The sequence below is a fragment of the Gallus gallus genome, chromosome 2 (assembly GCF_016699485.2).
Source record: "Gallus gallus isolate bGalGal1 chromosome 2, bGalGal1.mat.broiler.GRCg7b, whole genome shotgun sequence".
NCBI lineage: Eukaryota > Metazoa > Chordata > Aves > Galliformes > Phasianidae > Gallus > Gallus gallus.
The window spans coordinates 51,472,402-51,487,303 of record NC_052533.1 but is presented as its reverse complement, the minus strand read 5'-3'; the positions used below and the strand labels follow the sequence as shown (position 1 = coordinate 51,487,303).

The window sequence follows — 14,902 nt, the reverse complement described above, 5'->3', positions numbered from 1 at the left end:
AATTAGCCTGAGAAATCCACGTAATTTAAAATAATTAAAATATGTAGTTATTTTATTTCAGGATAAATGTTAAATAGGGATGACAAATAGGCATGTTAAATAGGAAGAGTAAAAGCCAACCTTGAAAAACAAGGGCTTGAACCTGTTACCTGCTCAGTGCTACTTCATCTGATACACTACATTAGTTTGGAAGAATCCATAATGCAAGTATACACCAAGAGAATTAGACTGCCAGAATCTGGCAGTCTGTTTGGAACCTTCTTTAGGGTTGGTCATTGTCTAGAGATCTGGGATTTCCGGGGCAACCTTTCTTATGTGTATGAACTTAAAATAAATGTTGACAGGAATAATGTGCCTGGTATAGACACCCTCCAGAAATAAACTACTGGTATAATCTAACTCTTGTATGAGTATATAGCAGCACTGTTAGCTGGTTCATGCCAGAGAACTACTACTGATGAACAAATTCACTACTAAATTTAGATTGGAGTTACTTGATTCTCAGCCTTCCTGAAAAAAGTCTTGTTTATCCACAGTGCTTTCAAGAGGCATTCTGCATGTTACGTGTTAGTGGTTATTCTTTGAACAATAATGCATTCTAGAAATTTGCACCATGCATCTCTTCTGGGTTTGCTACATTGCTGTTGCAAGTGCAACAGTATGGCTGTCTTAGGTACTACCACATCACACTCACTATAAGCAAGTGGCAGTTGCATGCTCCACTGTCAAAGTACAAGCATAAGACATAAGGGAGAGTTGCCTAACTACTTCAGCATTCTGGAACAGAAGTGAGAAGACACACAGAATCATAGAATCACCAAGGGTGGAAAAGATCTCCAAGATCATCTAGTCAAATCGTCCACTTGCCGTCAATATCTCGTCACTATACCATGTTCCTTTTTACAACATCTAAACATTTCTTGAGCATCTGGATGAATGGTGACTCAACCACCTCCCTGGGCAGCTCATTCCAGCATCTGACCACTTTTTTGGAGAAGAAATTTTTCCTCGTATCCAACCTGAACCTCCCTGGCACACTCTTCTGATGCAGTTAGAAGTTATCTAACACTTTGTGAGAAATTAGAAAACCCAAGGGCCAGACCAGTCTATCCTCAGTGACCCACCATCTACATGGACAGCAGAAAAGCCCAATGCATCAGCTCAGTGCCAGCTTCTCTAACTTCTTACACAGCACTGTTTATTGGAGTAGGGGGTAAGAACTAAGACCAGTAATTAGGAGGTGCAATCCATATTTGAGCACATGTATGGCTAAACCTGATGATTCCTAAGAGTGAGAGAGCTGTTCTGTTTCCTAGGACTTTGAAAATGTGTATCAAGCTAACTCTCACTGTAAAATTGTAGGAATTGTTAGAAGGAGAATGGAATTTGCTGTCAGTTATTCTAAACAGTTGAAGTTATTTACACTCATACTATATGACAGAGACCAAAGGCCTACAGGATATGACAGATTACTTTTTTGTAACCTCTAAGTCTGAGTAAATATGTAAGTAAATATAAATAAACATGAGTAAATCATAATCAGGCATTTAAAAAAAGTTTAACATTTGTTTGATTGCTTAACTAAAGATTTAGAGAGTGTCCTACTTTAGCCTGCATGTTTTATGTATTTCTTAACACTGTGTATACTTGGCAGCACTCTATAATTTTATAAAAATACCAGTAATAATTCACAGTGATCAAGCTGTATTCATTCCCCATGAGCAAGTGTTATTTCTCTTTCTCCTGGCTAAAATGAATGCAGAGCTTTCAGACTTCTCAAAGCTGCTAACAACATTCACCTGGAAAAGAGGCCTCTTTCAGTGATTAGTAGACAAACATGAAATTGTTAATGTGAATATCTCAGGGCTAATTGAATCTAGGTCATAAGTAATGCCTAGGTTCACAAAGAAAGTTAAGCACAGCAGAAAGAGGCCAATTACTTTTTCAGAACTGGATGGGTCAGCCCATTGTATTTTCTGTGCATGTGCCAAGGTTCTTCCACCCTCCCCTATTGTCTCTTCCCATTGTGGGAAGCAGTGCAGAGAGCATTTTGCAGAAATACTGCACAGGCTCTGACTTTCAGCTGCTGCCTGGCTACAGGATGCATTGCTCTTGGTCAGTTCCAAAACCCTTATATAGAACTACACCATATATATGCTGCAAAATGAAGATCAGGACTATGAATAGCAAGCTGTAGCTCTCAGGCTTTCCACAATGCTGGCTGAAGCTCAGAGTGCACAAACCATCTCACTGACCTTACGTGTTTCCATCTGTTTTTAAATCTCAGTTTTAAACCACTCAGCCTTCTAGCTCTCTCTGTAGTGTCAGTAAGGTCTTTATGGTGAATGGAAATAAATCAGAACCTAACAGGTGTGCTTGCTTTGGCTTCCAGTTCATTTCCAGGATAATAATTTATATATGAATAGACAATGAGGATCTTGGAGTGCAGGAAGAAAGCATCCTTAGGAGGGCAAATGTTATGTAAAAAACTCACTTAGCAAGTTCATCTCAGAGGTGCTGAGATGTGGACCCATGCTCTGTAATCACAATGGGTACAGCCTCAGGCAACTGTAAGGACATTCAAGAAAAGGTGAGTCATTTCAGGGGGAAGGATGGCTGCTGGTTACAGGTATGAACAGAACTTAAAGCTCAGTGTTATTGCTAGCTGTGCCACAGCTCTTTTGGGTAGCCTTAAGTAAGACCACCTCTTGGTGCCTCAGTTCCTTCATTTTTAAAAAGGAAGATGACTCCTCCATATGAAAGCATTAGGAAGTCTGTGGACACTGTATGACATTACAGCTCATTTGATTCTAGTTGACAGTGCTAGATGTAACAAATTGAGTATGATCACCACACAGTTTGAAGTTCCTCCACTAAGATTCCTTATGATTAAAAAGTGGAACCATCAGAGCAAATGAATGGATTACACCCAGGTCTCTTGCCAAAATGCAAAAGTAGATTCTGGCTTTCATGGGTCTGTAACTTCACAAGTATTTTTATTAGTATTTTGGGAACAAAAAGAACAGAATCAGCTGACAGCTGCTGGTCTGGACCTGATACAGAATCAAAATAAGGTAGCTAGGTTTGGATATGTGGATATCTTCACCTTAACCACCTCACAGGACTCAAAGTAGTTTAAATTGAACCTGCAAATAAAAAAATTAACAAAATAATAGACTTAACTCTGAATGTAAATACAGAACAAACTGATAATTGTTTCTTTGCTGTTTTAAGATGTTCTTAGAGATTCATCATCTCTGCCAGACAAATGCAACAAAGTACAGGCTCATGCCTCACACAGAACCTCTGTTTTTGTACTGTAGCTGGGACATACCTCGGAAGGGAGGTTATTTTCCCCCATTTCTCTATACAGAAACGCCGAAGCCCATTGCTTCCTCGGAGAGCTGCAAAGCCCTCATATGGCACACTTGATGTTCCAGTAACAAACTGCAACAACCGGAGTCTCTGTTCATTGTTAAACCTCTCCACTGCTGCCCAGAACCACCGTATTACAATGTGTCCATCGTGGTAACCTAAACCAAGAAGTGATAGAGAGAAATTAAATTCATACCTTCTAATGTAACTAGCCCGAGGCAGAAAATCTCCTATAGAAAATCTCCTGACCTAGCACTATATCTCATTCTTGATTATTGATAATTCATAGCCCCCATCTTGTCCTGGCTCTGGATACTATAATATGACTAACTCACTTGAAACCCTAAAATTCAAATATATATTTATTGTACATATGCTTCTTACAAACTCCTTGGCAAGAACCGGGGCTACCTATATGAGATATAAAAGACCAGTTGTAATACACTACACAGTTCAACTTCTAGTGACTTAATTTCTGGTTCCCAAATACATTCTCATTTGAATTGCAAAAGTGTTCAACATATGGAGAAGAGTTTGGGGCTGCAAACTCTTCCCTGGCAAGCCTTCCACATGCAGGGCTCTGTGCCTCAGTTTGTGCTCATAAAAGCCAGCATAAAACCAGGCTAACTTTGTTTCAATAGCTAAACTAAAAAAATAATAATAAGAGAAAAAAAAAAAGAGGATAATAACCTGGGGGACCAGCTGTAGTGATTAGCTGTTTATTTCAAAGTAACACAAAAGAAGCTGGGCAGTCAGCAGCAAAGACTTAAGGCTTGTATTTCAGAGAGGGATACATGAACCTCAGAGACTTTCCTTCTGTGATGCAGAACTGCAGAACTGCATTTTTCATCGTTCAAGGCAGTCTGGATAAATCATGCTCAGTATTTAAAGGAAAAGCAGACCATGCATTAGATGAAAAATGGAAAAATGACATAGGTTGAGGGGATGGCTAAGCAAGTTCTGTATTCCATAGAAGTGTAATTGGGAGCAGAGGAATTCAACTCATGAGCCTCTTTCCCTGCTGAAGTCAAGAAGACTTGTTATATTACTTACAATGAGACCAGGAGTTCATTTAGTCATCTGAGTAAGTAAGTTTTAGACCTACTACTGCAAATCCTTTTCAGTTCTTATTAGTCAAATCTCCTGTTAAGTTGGAAGAAAGTGAGAGTGCATAAAATCTGGACAGAAGTAGCAGAAGCAATTTCTGTGTTCTTACATCTGTGGATTCAAACCTCATGTCTTATTTATTTTTTCTCATGAGTTAATCTTCACAAAAATTTTCTGAACAAAACAGGGCATATCCTTCAGTAAAGACAGGTGGAAAAAAGTGGATGAAATCTTTCATGTTTTAGACTGAAAACTTTCAAAATATTAGTAAGCATCAGCAGGCAGTTTACCTCCACGATATTCCGTGTTGTTACGCCAGTCATTGAGATCTATTTCTGCAGTGCCAGCTATAACCAGCTCCAGTTCTCTGGCATCAAAAACAGAGACAAGCCTTGAGTCTACAACCTGGAACATAAAACACTTGTAAGCACAGTTTCAGACTGGAAATAAAGCAGATGCAATGCCTCTTAAACCTAGGGTTCTGATGGCCAGCTCTTCAAGTGTTGGCCACTGAAGTCTCCATGCTGATGGCTAACTTTCACTCCTCTGTTGATAAATCTGTACAGGTCTGATGATGTTTTGATCTGCAAACAATGACAATACATATGATTTGACCTGAATGAGGCAGTAAGTAGCAAGACATAGTCTGTGAAAAAATTCTTCATTGATTCTGATGACTGATTTTCATGGTCAAATGTGCACTACATTTGTAATATGAAAAATCTATTTCGTACTGGACTTTCTTTACAATTTTGTACAGTGGCCTTAGGGCTGACCAAGTCTATACAGCTACAAAGACACCATTGCTGGCTTCCACTTTCAGTACACTTTCATTAATGACTACTCAGAGAGATCAGTTATCATTACTGTCGTTCTGTGTATTCAGTATGTGCTGCTCTGCTTTCCAGAGATCCTATTCTTCTGGTTTGTTTCCCTCTGTGAGATATCCCTCAACTTCTGCTTACATAGTTTTGCTGCCAGGGAAAGATACATGGATGAATGTGATACAGGATATGAATAGGTGACTACCTGGAGGGGCTAGCAAAGCAGCAGGTTTTCATCCCATCTTTGATAGTCCTTGTAGCAGCTCTGCCACAAGGATGTCCTTAGATCCAGGTCTTCAGCAGAGGTAAGTTAGAAAAACTCAGGGACAATGACGGAGCACCAGTCATGAATATCAGCAAGACAGTCAGTTGACTGTATCCCAGGACGAACTTTTCTGAGTGAGTCCCTAAAAATGCAGTCACACCAGCTCCTCACTGAAGTGATTCTGCTACAGATCCAGACATTCCAATTCCTTGCAATTTGTGTGTTTTTGTTACTTCCTAGGGTACTGATGAAACAGTTTAACCTGGGTGTCATTCCGATGATGAAAGGAAGACAGTGGTTACTGTTACTTACTTCATAGAAGCCACGGACCAGGGCCTCTGTTTGTTGAACAACTCCTCGTTCCACTCGCCATTTAACCATTCTCTCAATGTACTCTTTTTTGTTCTTTTCTGTCACTGCTGTATTTGCCCCTCCAGATTTCAACTCTCTCTCTGTCACCTACAGAACAAAGATGAACAGTGGAGTAACAATGTATGGATCACATTGTGTGTTAAATTTAAGGTGTACTTTGAAAACATAACTGAAAAATGTCACAGCCATATTTCTAGTTCTATCCCCTGGCCTCTTGTCCTTTTGCAGAAAGAAGAGTAATAATGATGGGCACTCACCTCCACTCCCCAACCACTCCTGCAGCACATGCAGAGAGTGATGCAAAACTTTTGGTTTATCACATATTTATTTAGCAAAATGGGAAACTTTCAGAAGTTACATATAGATTTCTGACCTCTGTTCTTCTCTCAGCTCCAGCCCTAGCCTTATCCCCAGATGAAGCTGGACTGAGGTGTAGGTGACTCTAAACTGTACAAGCAAAGATTGATTCTGAGGGCACAATTTATAAGATATGAGCACTATGCCATTCTGGCCAGTCTTTTGATCTCCTTCTCTCCCACTTGCTCCCAAGAGGGAGATATTCCTGTCAGCTTCCTATTGCTGCAGGCTACCCAAGCAGTAGTATGGGAAACAACAGGATAGAGACAATTCCATTGTTGGAACTTGGCAGACCATTTTGCCAACTGGAAGTGCTATGTATCTACTTGTGACAGACTCTCTTAAGCAACAAGTGTTACACCTAATTGATGTAGAATAGATGTTAACTCAAAAATACCAAAAAGCCAAGAAAATTCCCACAAAATGAAGTTCCAATACACTACCTAAACAAGAACTGATGGTGGATAGCACCTCACACAGATGACAAATACAGTCACTGTGGCATTCAGAGTTTTATATCAGACATCCAAACCTGAGAAGTTATAAGCTATTTAGGAGTAAGAAAATGGCTATCAGTATGTACTGTAACCATTTTTTAACAGATTTAGATTGCACTTTAATGGTTAATTTAGTTGGCTTGGGTTAATAAGGCTTGAGATAGAGAAGCGATTTAAGGAATCAATCAGGATTCTACCTAGCAAGAATATACTCCTTCTCACATGTGGTAGGATATACAATTTATTCTGTAATTATTTTCACATTGAATCCAGTGGATTTTAAAGGAAGAATGTTTTGCTCTCATTGTCAGTTTTCTGCTCCTATAACCATGATGTCTAGCACAGATATTAAATGAGTTGCATGAATACATACTCATTACTTGTACTATTTACCTTATTATCTATTTGTTAGCTCAATTGAGAGAATATATTTAGTATTTACATCATTTTGCTGAAAGGACATGTAGAAAATTGTGAATTATGGAAACACTCAGTGAGTCATCTAATACGTATCTTTGCTGAGAAACAACAAGAACAAGTAAGGTTGGATATAATGAGTTAGGAATTCTTAGCTGGTTCAGGCTGAATTCCTAAATGTAAATCACTACATCACCATTTCACAAGCAAAGCTGCATCATTCAGATGTCACACTCTACTTTGCTAGACTGCATTGGTTAAAATCAATAATGAATAAGTGTTGTCTAACTTTAAGCATGACCATAAATCTGGTTGCTCTGTATTACCTTTCAAGATTTCCCACAAATACCCAGACATACTCATGATTTCTTCAGCTTATCCATATAATTTCAAATACAGTTATTTATCTAGACTTGGAAACACCAAATCAATGACAGTGGATTCCCCCTCTCCCCCCCCCGCCCTTTTCCTCCTCCCGCTCCCCCGTTTTTTTCTTCACAGCCACAGCTGTGAGCTAGAATTAGGAGCAGCATATTCAGAGCAGCAAGGAAACATTACAACAAATCTAACCCACTTCTTTAACCTGACCAGAACAATTGCCAGTGTATCCACATATAGGGCTTGGAGACAGGCCTGGAAGAACACTGTCTACAGGGTAAAAGCTTGGGAAAGAACTTAAAATCACAAGTAACTGTCACCTCTCTGAGTCTTATAAGCAAAACTCTCAAACTAGTATCCAGTACCAATAAATAAAAATGTGGGACGCTTGCATTGATACCATATATTTGCTCCAGGCACCAGTATGGAAGAGGGCTGGAGATCCTCAAAGTACATTCTAATTAAAAAAAAAAAAAAAAAAAAAAAAAAAAAGTATCAAAAAAAAAAAAGGTTTAGCCCCAAGGATTAAAATCTAAGTACACAGGTCAGAGATGCACAAGAAAGAAACAATGAAGGAAATAGTGACTTGTCAGTAATAAAGTCATTGTGGAAACAGGACAAAAAGCCTGTGACCCATCTGCAACACAGCCTCTCAAAGAGCCACTATTTCTTGTTTCCCTTACCCAACTCTTGAAATCCAGCATCCCAAATATTAGCAGAACTCCCATTGTGCATAGCAAAGCAATGTGCAGATGGCATTTAAGTGGTCAGATACTCCTGGCATGCAAGAATTTCCAACTGCGATCCATCTGTGAGACAAAAAATGTGCTCGAGATTTCTTGGGTATTTTGCTGTCAGCATTCAGCAAATTTCATAAGGGAGAAGTCTCACCTTCAGTTAGGACTCTTGGATTCTCACAGTCATAATTTACAGTGAGAATCATTTTTCCCCCCACTATTAGTTCTAGCAAGTTTTGTGTCTGGTACATATGAAATAAAGTACTAGGCAGAATGTGAACTGGCATCAAAATATTTTGCTCTAGTATCACAGTATCTACAACAGATTGCAATTTTATTTTTTGACCCCTTTTGACCCCTGTATTTTCAGTCACATCAGCTTTAAGTTACATTACTGAATACACTGAATGCCACAATCTGTGTGAACTACACTCCAGAGAGAAGAACTGCACTCCACTTCAGATAATTCCTCATGTTCATCAGTATGGGGCTCAACAGGCCTGTAGGGAGTCTGTGGCTGGTATTTTATATTACAGACCCTAAGAATAAACATATCCATTAAAACAGGTAGCTTGAAAGAAACAGAAGGCAGGAGAAGAAAATGTTATTGAAAGGGTAAATGATCTATTCCAACATAAAGATGTTCGTCATGCTCAACTTTGTCAGCTTAAAATTTGCTTTTCAGATATTTTGCATAGCTGTGCTCACCTGTCCAAACACCTCCTCATTCACTGTGAAGGTGAGATCCAGGATATCTGTGATGTTGTTATCTTTCATCCACTGCAAGCTCTGATGGAATTCTTCATCCAGGTACTCTAAGTCACTTAGATCACATGGCCTGGTTGTGAGGCAAGAAAAAAGATGCAGCTTTTGAACCCACAACTATTGTCAGGATGACTCACCAATAAGAAAATAAGTAAATTTATGACAAAGATCCACCATAAGACTGGTGCTTGTTTATTGTTTTTGTTGTTGTTTTGGTTTGGTTTTTTTATTTGTTTGTTTTTTGGTATGTTAAAAAACACAAACACTCTTAAAGTAGTTCTGCACTGTCTGCATGGCTGGGCTCATGGCCAATTCTGTTGGCTGCCTGTATTATTTGCTGTTGGAAGGCACCCTTGGGGGTTCAATTTTATATGAATGTTCATGATGCCATGCACTTCAGAGCACATGCTTACCTTCAGCCCCGATAGGCCCCACCATGATGTGCCTGGATGCTTCCCTGCATCCATCATCCTTGAGGAGAGCTCACAAGACTGACATAAGGCAGACCAGGCATCCAAATTTTTGTTAACAAGGAGCCAGTATTGCTGATTGAAAAGGCACATGTACATTACAGGCAATTTGGTTTCAAAATTGCCCCCTGAGGGGGCAAGAAGGATGCAGGAGCACTCTAGGTTTTATTCTCTTTTCATGCTAGCTCAGATACAATATAAACATGATTGTTTGGAGCCCAGCAAAACTAATTGTTGAAAAAATATAAAACAAAATGCATGTTAAAGAACTCTACAGACTCTTAATAAAAGTATCTTTCCTGATTTGGATTCATTCTATTTCAGCTATGCATTAGTGTGGTCTTTGTCATTTAATTATAGTCTTGACTTACTACTTGTTAGTGCTGAAAATGTTATGTACATTCTCTTCCCGCAGTCTATTAAAGAGAAATGGATTATCAATTAAAGTTAACCTTATAAACCTTACAGAATTGACAACGAAGGTAATATGCTACTAATAGCTTCTGCTTGCTAATGTAAAAGACAGCAAAAGATCAAAAAGAAACCTTCACTGTTTCCATCTGCATTAGCATTCCTAATTTAGTCCAAGTTGTGAAAAACTACCCCACCAGTGAGAAATCATATATCTTTCTTAAGAAGCCTCCCCCCCCCCCTTTTTTTAAGAGAAAATAATGATATATGTTCTATCAAAGATGATTTTCAGTTTTCCATGTATTTTAATTGCTTTGATAACTTTTAATCAATATTAAACTTTGGTATTATGGGTCAGTACTTCCAAAGGCATATTCCTAAATATCTTACTTACTATTCACTTTTAACAACACATATTCCTAAATATCTTACTTTCTATTCACTTTTAACAACACAGGCAGCATCTACCAAGGGCAAATTTTTCGAGAAAGTCAAGAAATATGAAAATGAGTTTGTTTTCTATCAGTCATGAACAAATGATGAAATAACAGAAAAAAATTGAAGGTCAGAGTGCTCAAAGCAACTCCATGGAAGTCTGTGTTTCTGTAAGGTCCACTCCTAGAACACTGCTTCTGCATTGTTTCTGCACATTTGTATGCTTATACTTACAGCCTTAATAGTGCTTTGTAGAACGGCCTTGTGAAGAAAGCATCAAGAAGGTACTGATGAATGAGAGCAAGGCCAAGAATACGACCACTGAACCTGAACCTAAGATATAAAAATGCAGAGTAAATGAAATATAACTCAAGACATTCAACATAGAAACTTACACAGGTAGCAGTTGTTCTTTGTTTCTCATGTAGTTTCTTATATTTATTCATTTATCTATTTTTTTCCCAGTGGATATTTAACAGTACCCCTGACATCTCTGACTGATCAATAATGGACCTCTCCTTGATCCATCTCCTGGCTGGAGATATGTGCACCTGGCATGATGTGCACTTGTCTGTGCCAAACCGATAAATATTTTGAACATTCAGATTCTGTGATCCTTAGTTGAATTTTCTGAAGCAAATGTACTCCATCAAACACAACAGTTAGACAGTGAAGCACTGTAGTACTCTGTCTGGCCTTAGCAGAAAAACGTATTATCAAAACCCTTTCAACAGTGGGACTCTGAAGTACTTTAGAAGGGTAACAAGTTGATTTCATAGGCCAGGAATTGAGATTCAAACAAGATAACTGTTGTGAACAAGGATATATATTAAAATCATGAGCTAAAGCTCAAGGAAACTGTAGTTAGACCACCTTCTTAATGATGATGCTCAGCATTCACATACTTCATACCTTTAAGAACAACCTCCAGCCCTATTCCAAGAGAACTCAGAAAGTGCCCTACCCATTACAATCTATGATGTAATTTTTTTATGGGGTTGTTTTTTTTTGTTTTTTTTTTTTTCTATGACTTAGATATTCTTCCATCAAATCTGGTTTTAAATCAATAACCTCAGACAGAAAAATACAGAACTGATGAAAGTCCAAGTGGGGTCTTTTTTCTTCTTCTTCATCCTCCTTTTTATTATTATTATTATTGGTAAAAACAACCCCCTTTCACCTGTTCAAAACTTGTTTGTGAAAAAGGAAAAGAAAAAATAACACATTCTATTTGTAAGTACTTGAATTTTAAGCGGATTGATATTTTACTGCACAAAAGATGAGAAAGAGAACAAAAAGCTGAGAAATCATTCCTTCTACTACAGGAACCAGAGCAAAGACTCTTCCTGCATAAAAATTAAACCTCAATCTCATAAAAAAAGTAGTGCAAAATATCCATGCAGTGAACTTTATGCTCATGGGACAGTTTAACAAATGCTTAGTTTGTCAAATGGGTCACAAAATAGCATGCTGTATGCCTAGTTAGCATCTACATCACCAGAGGAGCTGCCTCAGGATCTCCTGCATCCAAGAAAGGTGCTTATGGTATGCAGCTGACTGGTAACAGAAGAGTGGTTATGTTACTCCCTTAAAGTTTCCACAGCAGCAACAAAAGGCAGCTGTTGAATCTAGTTAGGACGTGCTTCACTTCACTTGTACTGCAGTGCAATGCTTCCAGCAAAAAAGCAATGAAAAGTGCGGGAGTTGACACAATGAAAGCACAGTGGAAGCCAGACAGCTCAAATCCCAGAGATACTGAGCCTATAATCCATCAGTTTTATAGCACCTTCAGGATTTATAATCAAGTCCATTTGTCCCAAATAATGCATGTTGGCTTTTTTAGGTTTGTTCTTCATAGCTCCACCCTCTCACCCCTGTACATTTTGAAAATGAGTGTTGAATGAAAATACTATCAGCACAGGGCATTCCTCACCCACAGCACTCATCCCATGGCTACTGAGCTGTGCAGGAGACAACCGGAATAAATTAAAGCTCAAAGTATTTTGCCAAGAAAAGTCTCCCTGGCCTGGAACTCACTGCTAAGAAACTGCTAGAAACCATGAACAGCTTTCTCTTTTTTGTTTTCTCTTTGTTGCTTGTCTCACTTCTTCACATCTATGTGGCTTTGCTGGTATTAATGCAAAGCTGACATGAAAGGCTAGAGCATCTAATCAAGGTGTTTACAATCACAAGCATATGTTATGCTAGCTGTTAATGGCAATTTAATTGGAATGAGTGCCTTATGGCAGAACTGTTTTAAGCAATCCAGACCATGGGCAAACTTTCTATGTGAAAAGCTCAAATCTAGTGGGTCAGTCTAACCAAACATATGCAGAGCAACCCTACACTGTGTAGTCCACTCTAAATGGGGGCCTGACTGTGGTTACACAATCCCACCCCTTGAGATGGTACAGTGCTAACTGGTCTGGATAAAGGATCTGAAATAATTAACAAGACACTGCCACTCTTGTTGCTTTGCAATACAATAGATTAAAAAAAAAAAAAAAGCTATAGTGAAAATTATAGTTCTCAGCAGCTCTCTATCACCTCAGGAGAGAGAATGCTTCTCTTCCATCTTGAGGGGGTAAACCAGAGCCTACAAATCCTTTGTCCCTTGCAGCCAGCTTTGATATCTCTGTAGAGACTTACTATACTCAACTTTTTGTGCTGCAAAGTGGTCTAAGAGAAGGTCCTCTGTTTCCTGTCCATTCTGGACACTGTCTGGGACCATAGGCTTACACCCCTGAGACCCAGCAGTGCACTGAGAAACATGGGCTGAAGTAAATCAACAGGTATCTGTCAGAAAGGAGGTCTTTGCTGAAGTGCTCACAGGAAAACTGTACAGTCTGTTGACATGTGTGTCTGTAGTCCTTCAAGTTGAGACCACTAACAGCCAAGCATAACAGTACCACCAAATAGATACCAAAACTTGTAAAAATCAACAAGAAACGTTCAGTGCAAAAAAACTTGAGGACAGCAATAAGAAATTATTGCCTCCTTAACAGAAAGACAGTTAAAACAAAAATAGATCTTTGTGTTTATTTCTTCCTGAAGGATATGGTGTACAGGTGAAAGTCAGAGATGGGTGAGACAATTCCTTCATACTCAGCACAGAGGTAAATCCTGGCTGGAGGGCACATACCTTCCTTAAACCTCACTTGCATATATTTTTTTGAGGAAATATAAAATGTTTATTCCATTTCTTTGTAGCAGGAAAGATATCTTGAGAGAGGTAAGGAACGCAAATTCTCATTCTGTCTTTTTCTTTCAACACCTTTCCCTTTCTAAGACAATCACTGAGTCTGAGTAATGCACTCTAGAGAGGGGAAACACAGGAGGGAGTTAATGAACAGGAAATGGTGGAAGGAGAAACAGAATTAATGAGCAGTAGGGCTGCTCTGGTTTCCTGCCTATTGACACCACTGCTCCACTCAAAAAGGACACTGTGTGCACCTGCTTTCTGGCTTTTAAAAACACTACTCTTCAACCCATTTGCAGGAGTTTCCATGCTATCCAGCTAACTCTCTTTCCTTCTGGAAGCTGCAGGTGCCCCTGAAATGGCCTGTTTTCACAACAGCCTGTCGCAAAATAACAGGCTTGTTCTCCTCAATGGGACTCTGCATACTTAGCACACGTCTGTGCACACAGATAGACAAATCCACATGTTGTAGCAGGGACTAAGCAATATTTTTTCCTACAATTGCAGGTGACTCACAGGAAATTTAATTTACTCTTCTCCTTACCATGTAGCAGCAGAGTAAGGGAAGACCAACAATGACTCTGTTATAGGACCCTCTCTTAACTGGTTGAACTTGCACAGCAGTACCTGACTTGACAGTCCTTCCTTATATTCAGATGGAAAATGATGTACAAAGTTGTAATCTATGCATACAGTGGAAGAATAGTTTTTGTTTATCATCCTATAGAGTATGCTTTGTGGACTAAATTAGTTATGGTATGACAAACTGTAAATCCTAATAGAGGAAGTATTTTACGGGATAAAAAAGACAGAAAATCACAAATCTTATCTCCCTGAAATACATCAGTAGGGTTTAAGTGTGCCCTTCTCAATCCAATAGCTTGTGCAAAAAAAAAAAAAAAAAAAAAAAAAATTCAAAGAATGCCTTAGAATCATAGAATCATAGAATATCCTGATTTGGAAAGGAACCACAAAGAATCATTGAGTCCAACTCCCAGTTCCACGTAAGAACATCCAAATCCAAACCCGATGTCTGAGAGCACTGGCCAAATGCTCCTTGATCTCCACTAGCCTGGGGCTATGCCCACTGCCCTGGGAGCCTGTTCTGGGGCCTGATAACCCTCTGGTGAAAAACATCTTCCCAACACCCAACCTGAGTCACTCCTGATGCAGCTCCAGGCCATTCCCTCAGTCTCATCACTGAGAGAGCAAAGATCAGAGCTGTCCCTCTGCTCCTCTCATGAGGAGCTGTAGGCTGTAATGAGGCCTCACATCAGTTTCCTCTTCTCTTGG

General features: G+C 39.1%; 1 protein-coding gene and 1 long non-coding RNA gene across 7 annotated transcripts in view; one reads left to right on the top strand and one right to left on the bottom strand.

Annotated features, from left to right (window-relative positions):
- Positions 1-14,902, bottom strand: part of HECW1 (HECT, C2 and WW domain containing E3 ubiquitin protein ligase 1) — a 236,734-nt gene that overhangs the window by 9,509 nt on the left and 212,323 nt on the right. For all 5 annotated transcript variants that reach the window (XM_046938349.1, XM_015281616.4, XM_015281615.4 and 2 more), the window contains 5 exons: positions 10,645-10,743; positions 9,038-9,167; positions 5,884-6,030; positions 4,773-4,887; positions 3,335-3,533 (listed from right to left, as the gene is read on the bottom strand). In XM_046938349.1, the coding sequence (XP_046794305.1) occupies positions 3,335-3,533; positions 4,773-4,887; positions 5,884-6,030; positions 9,038-9,167; positions 10,645-10,743 (690 nt within the window). The remainder of the gene's footprint in view (positions 1-3,334; positions 3,534-4,772; positions 4,888-5,883; positions 6,031-9,037; positions 9,168-10,644; positions 10,744-14,902) is intronic.
- Positions 1-14,902, top strand: part of LOC107052509 — a 53,189-nt gene that overhangs the window by 15,873 nt on the left and 22,414 nt on the right. The gene's annotated exons all lie outside the window — the stretch shown is intronic.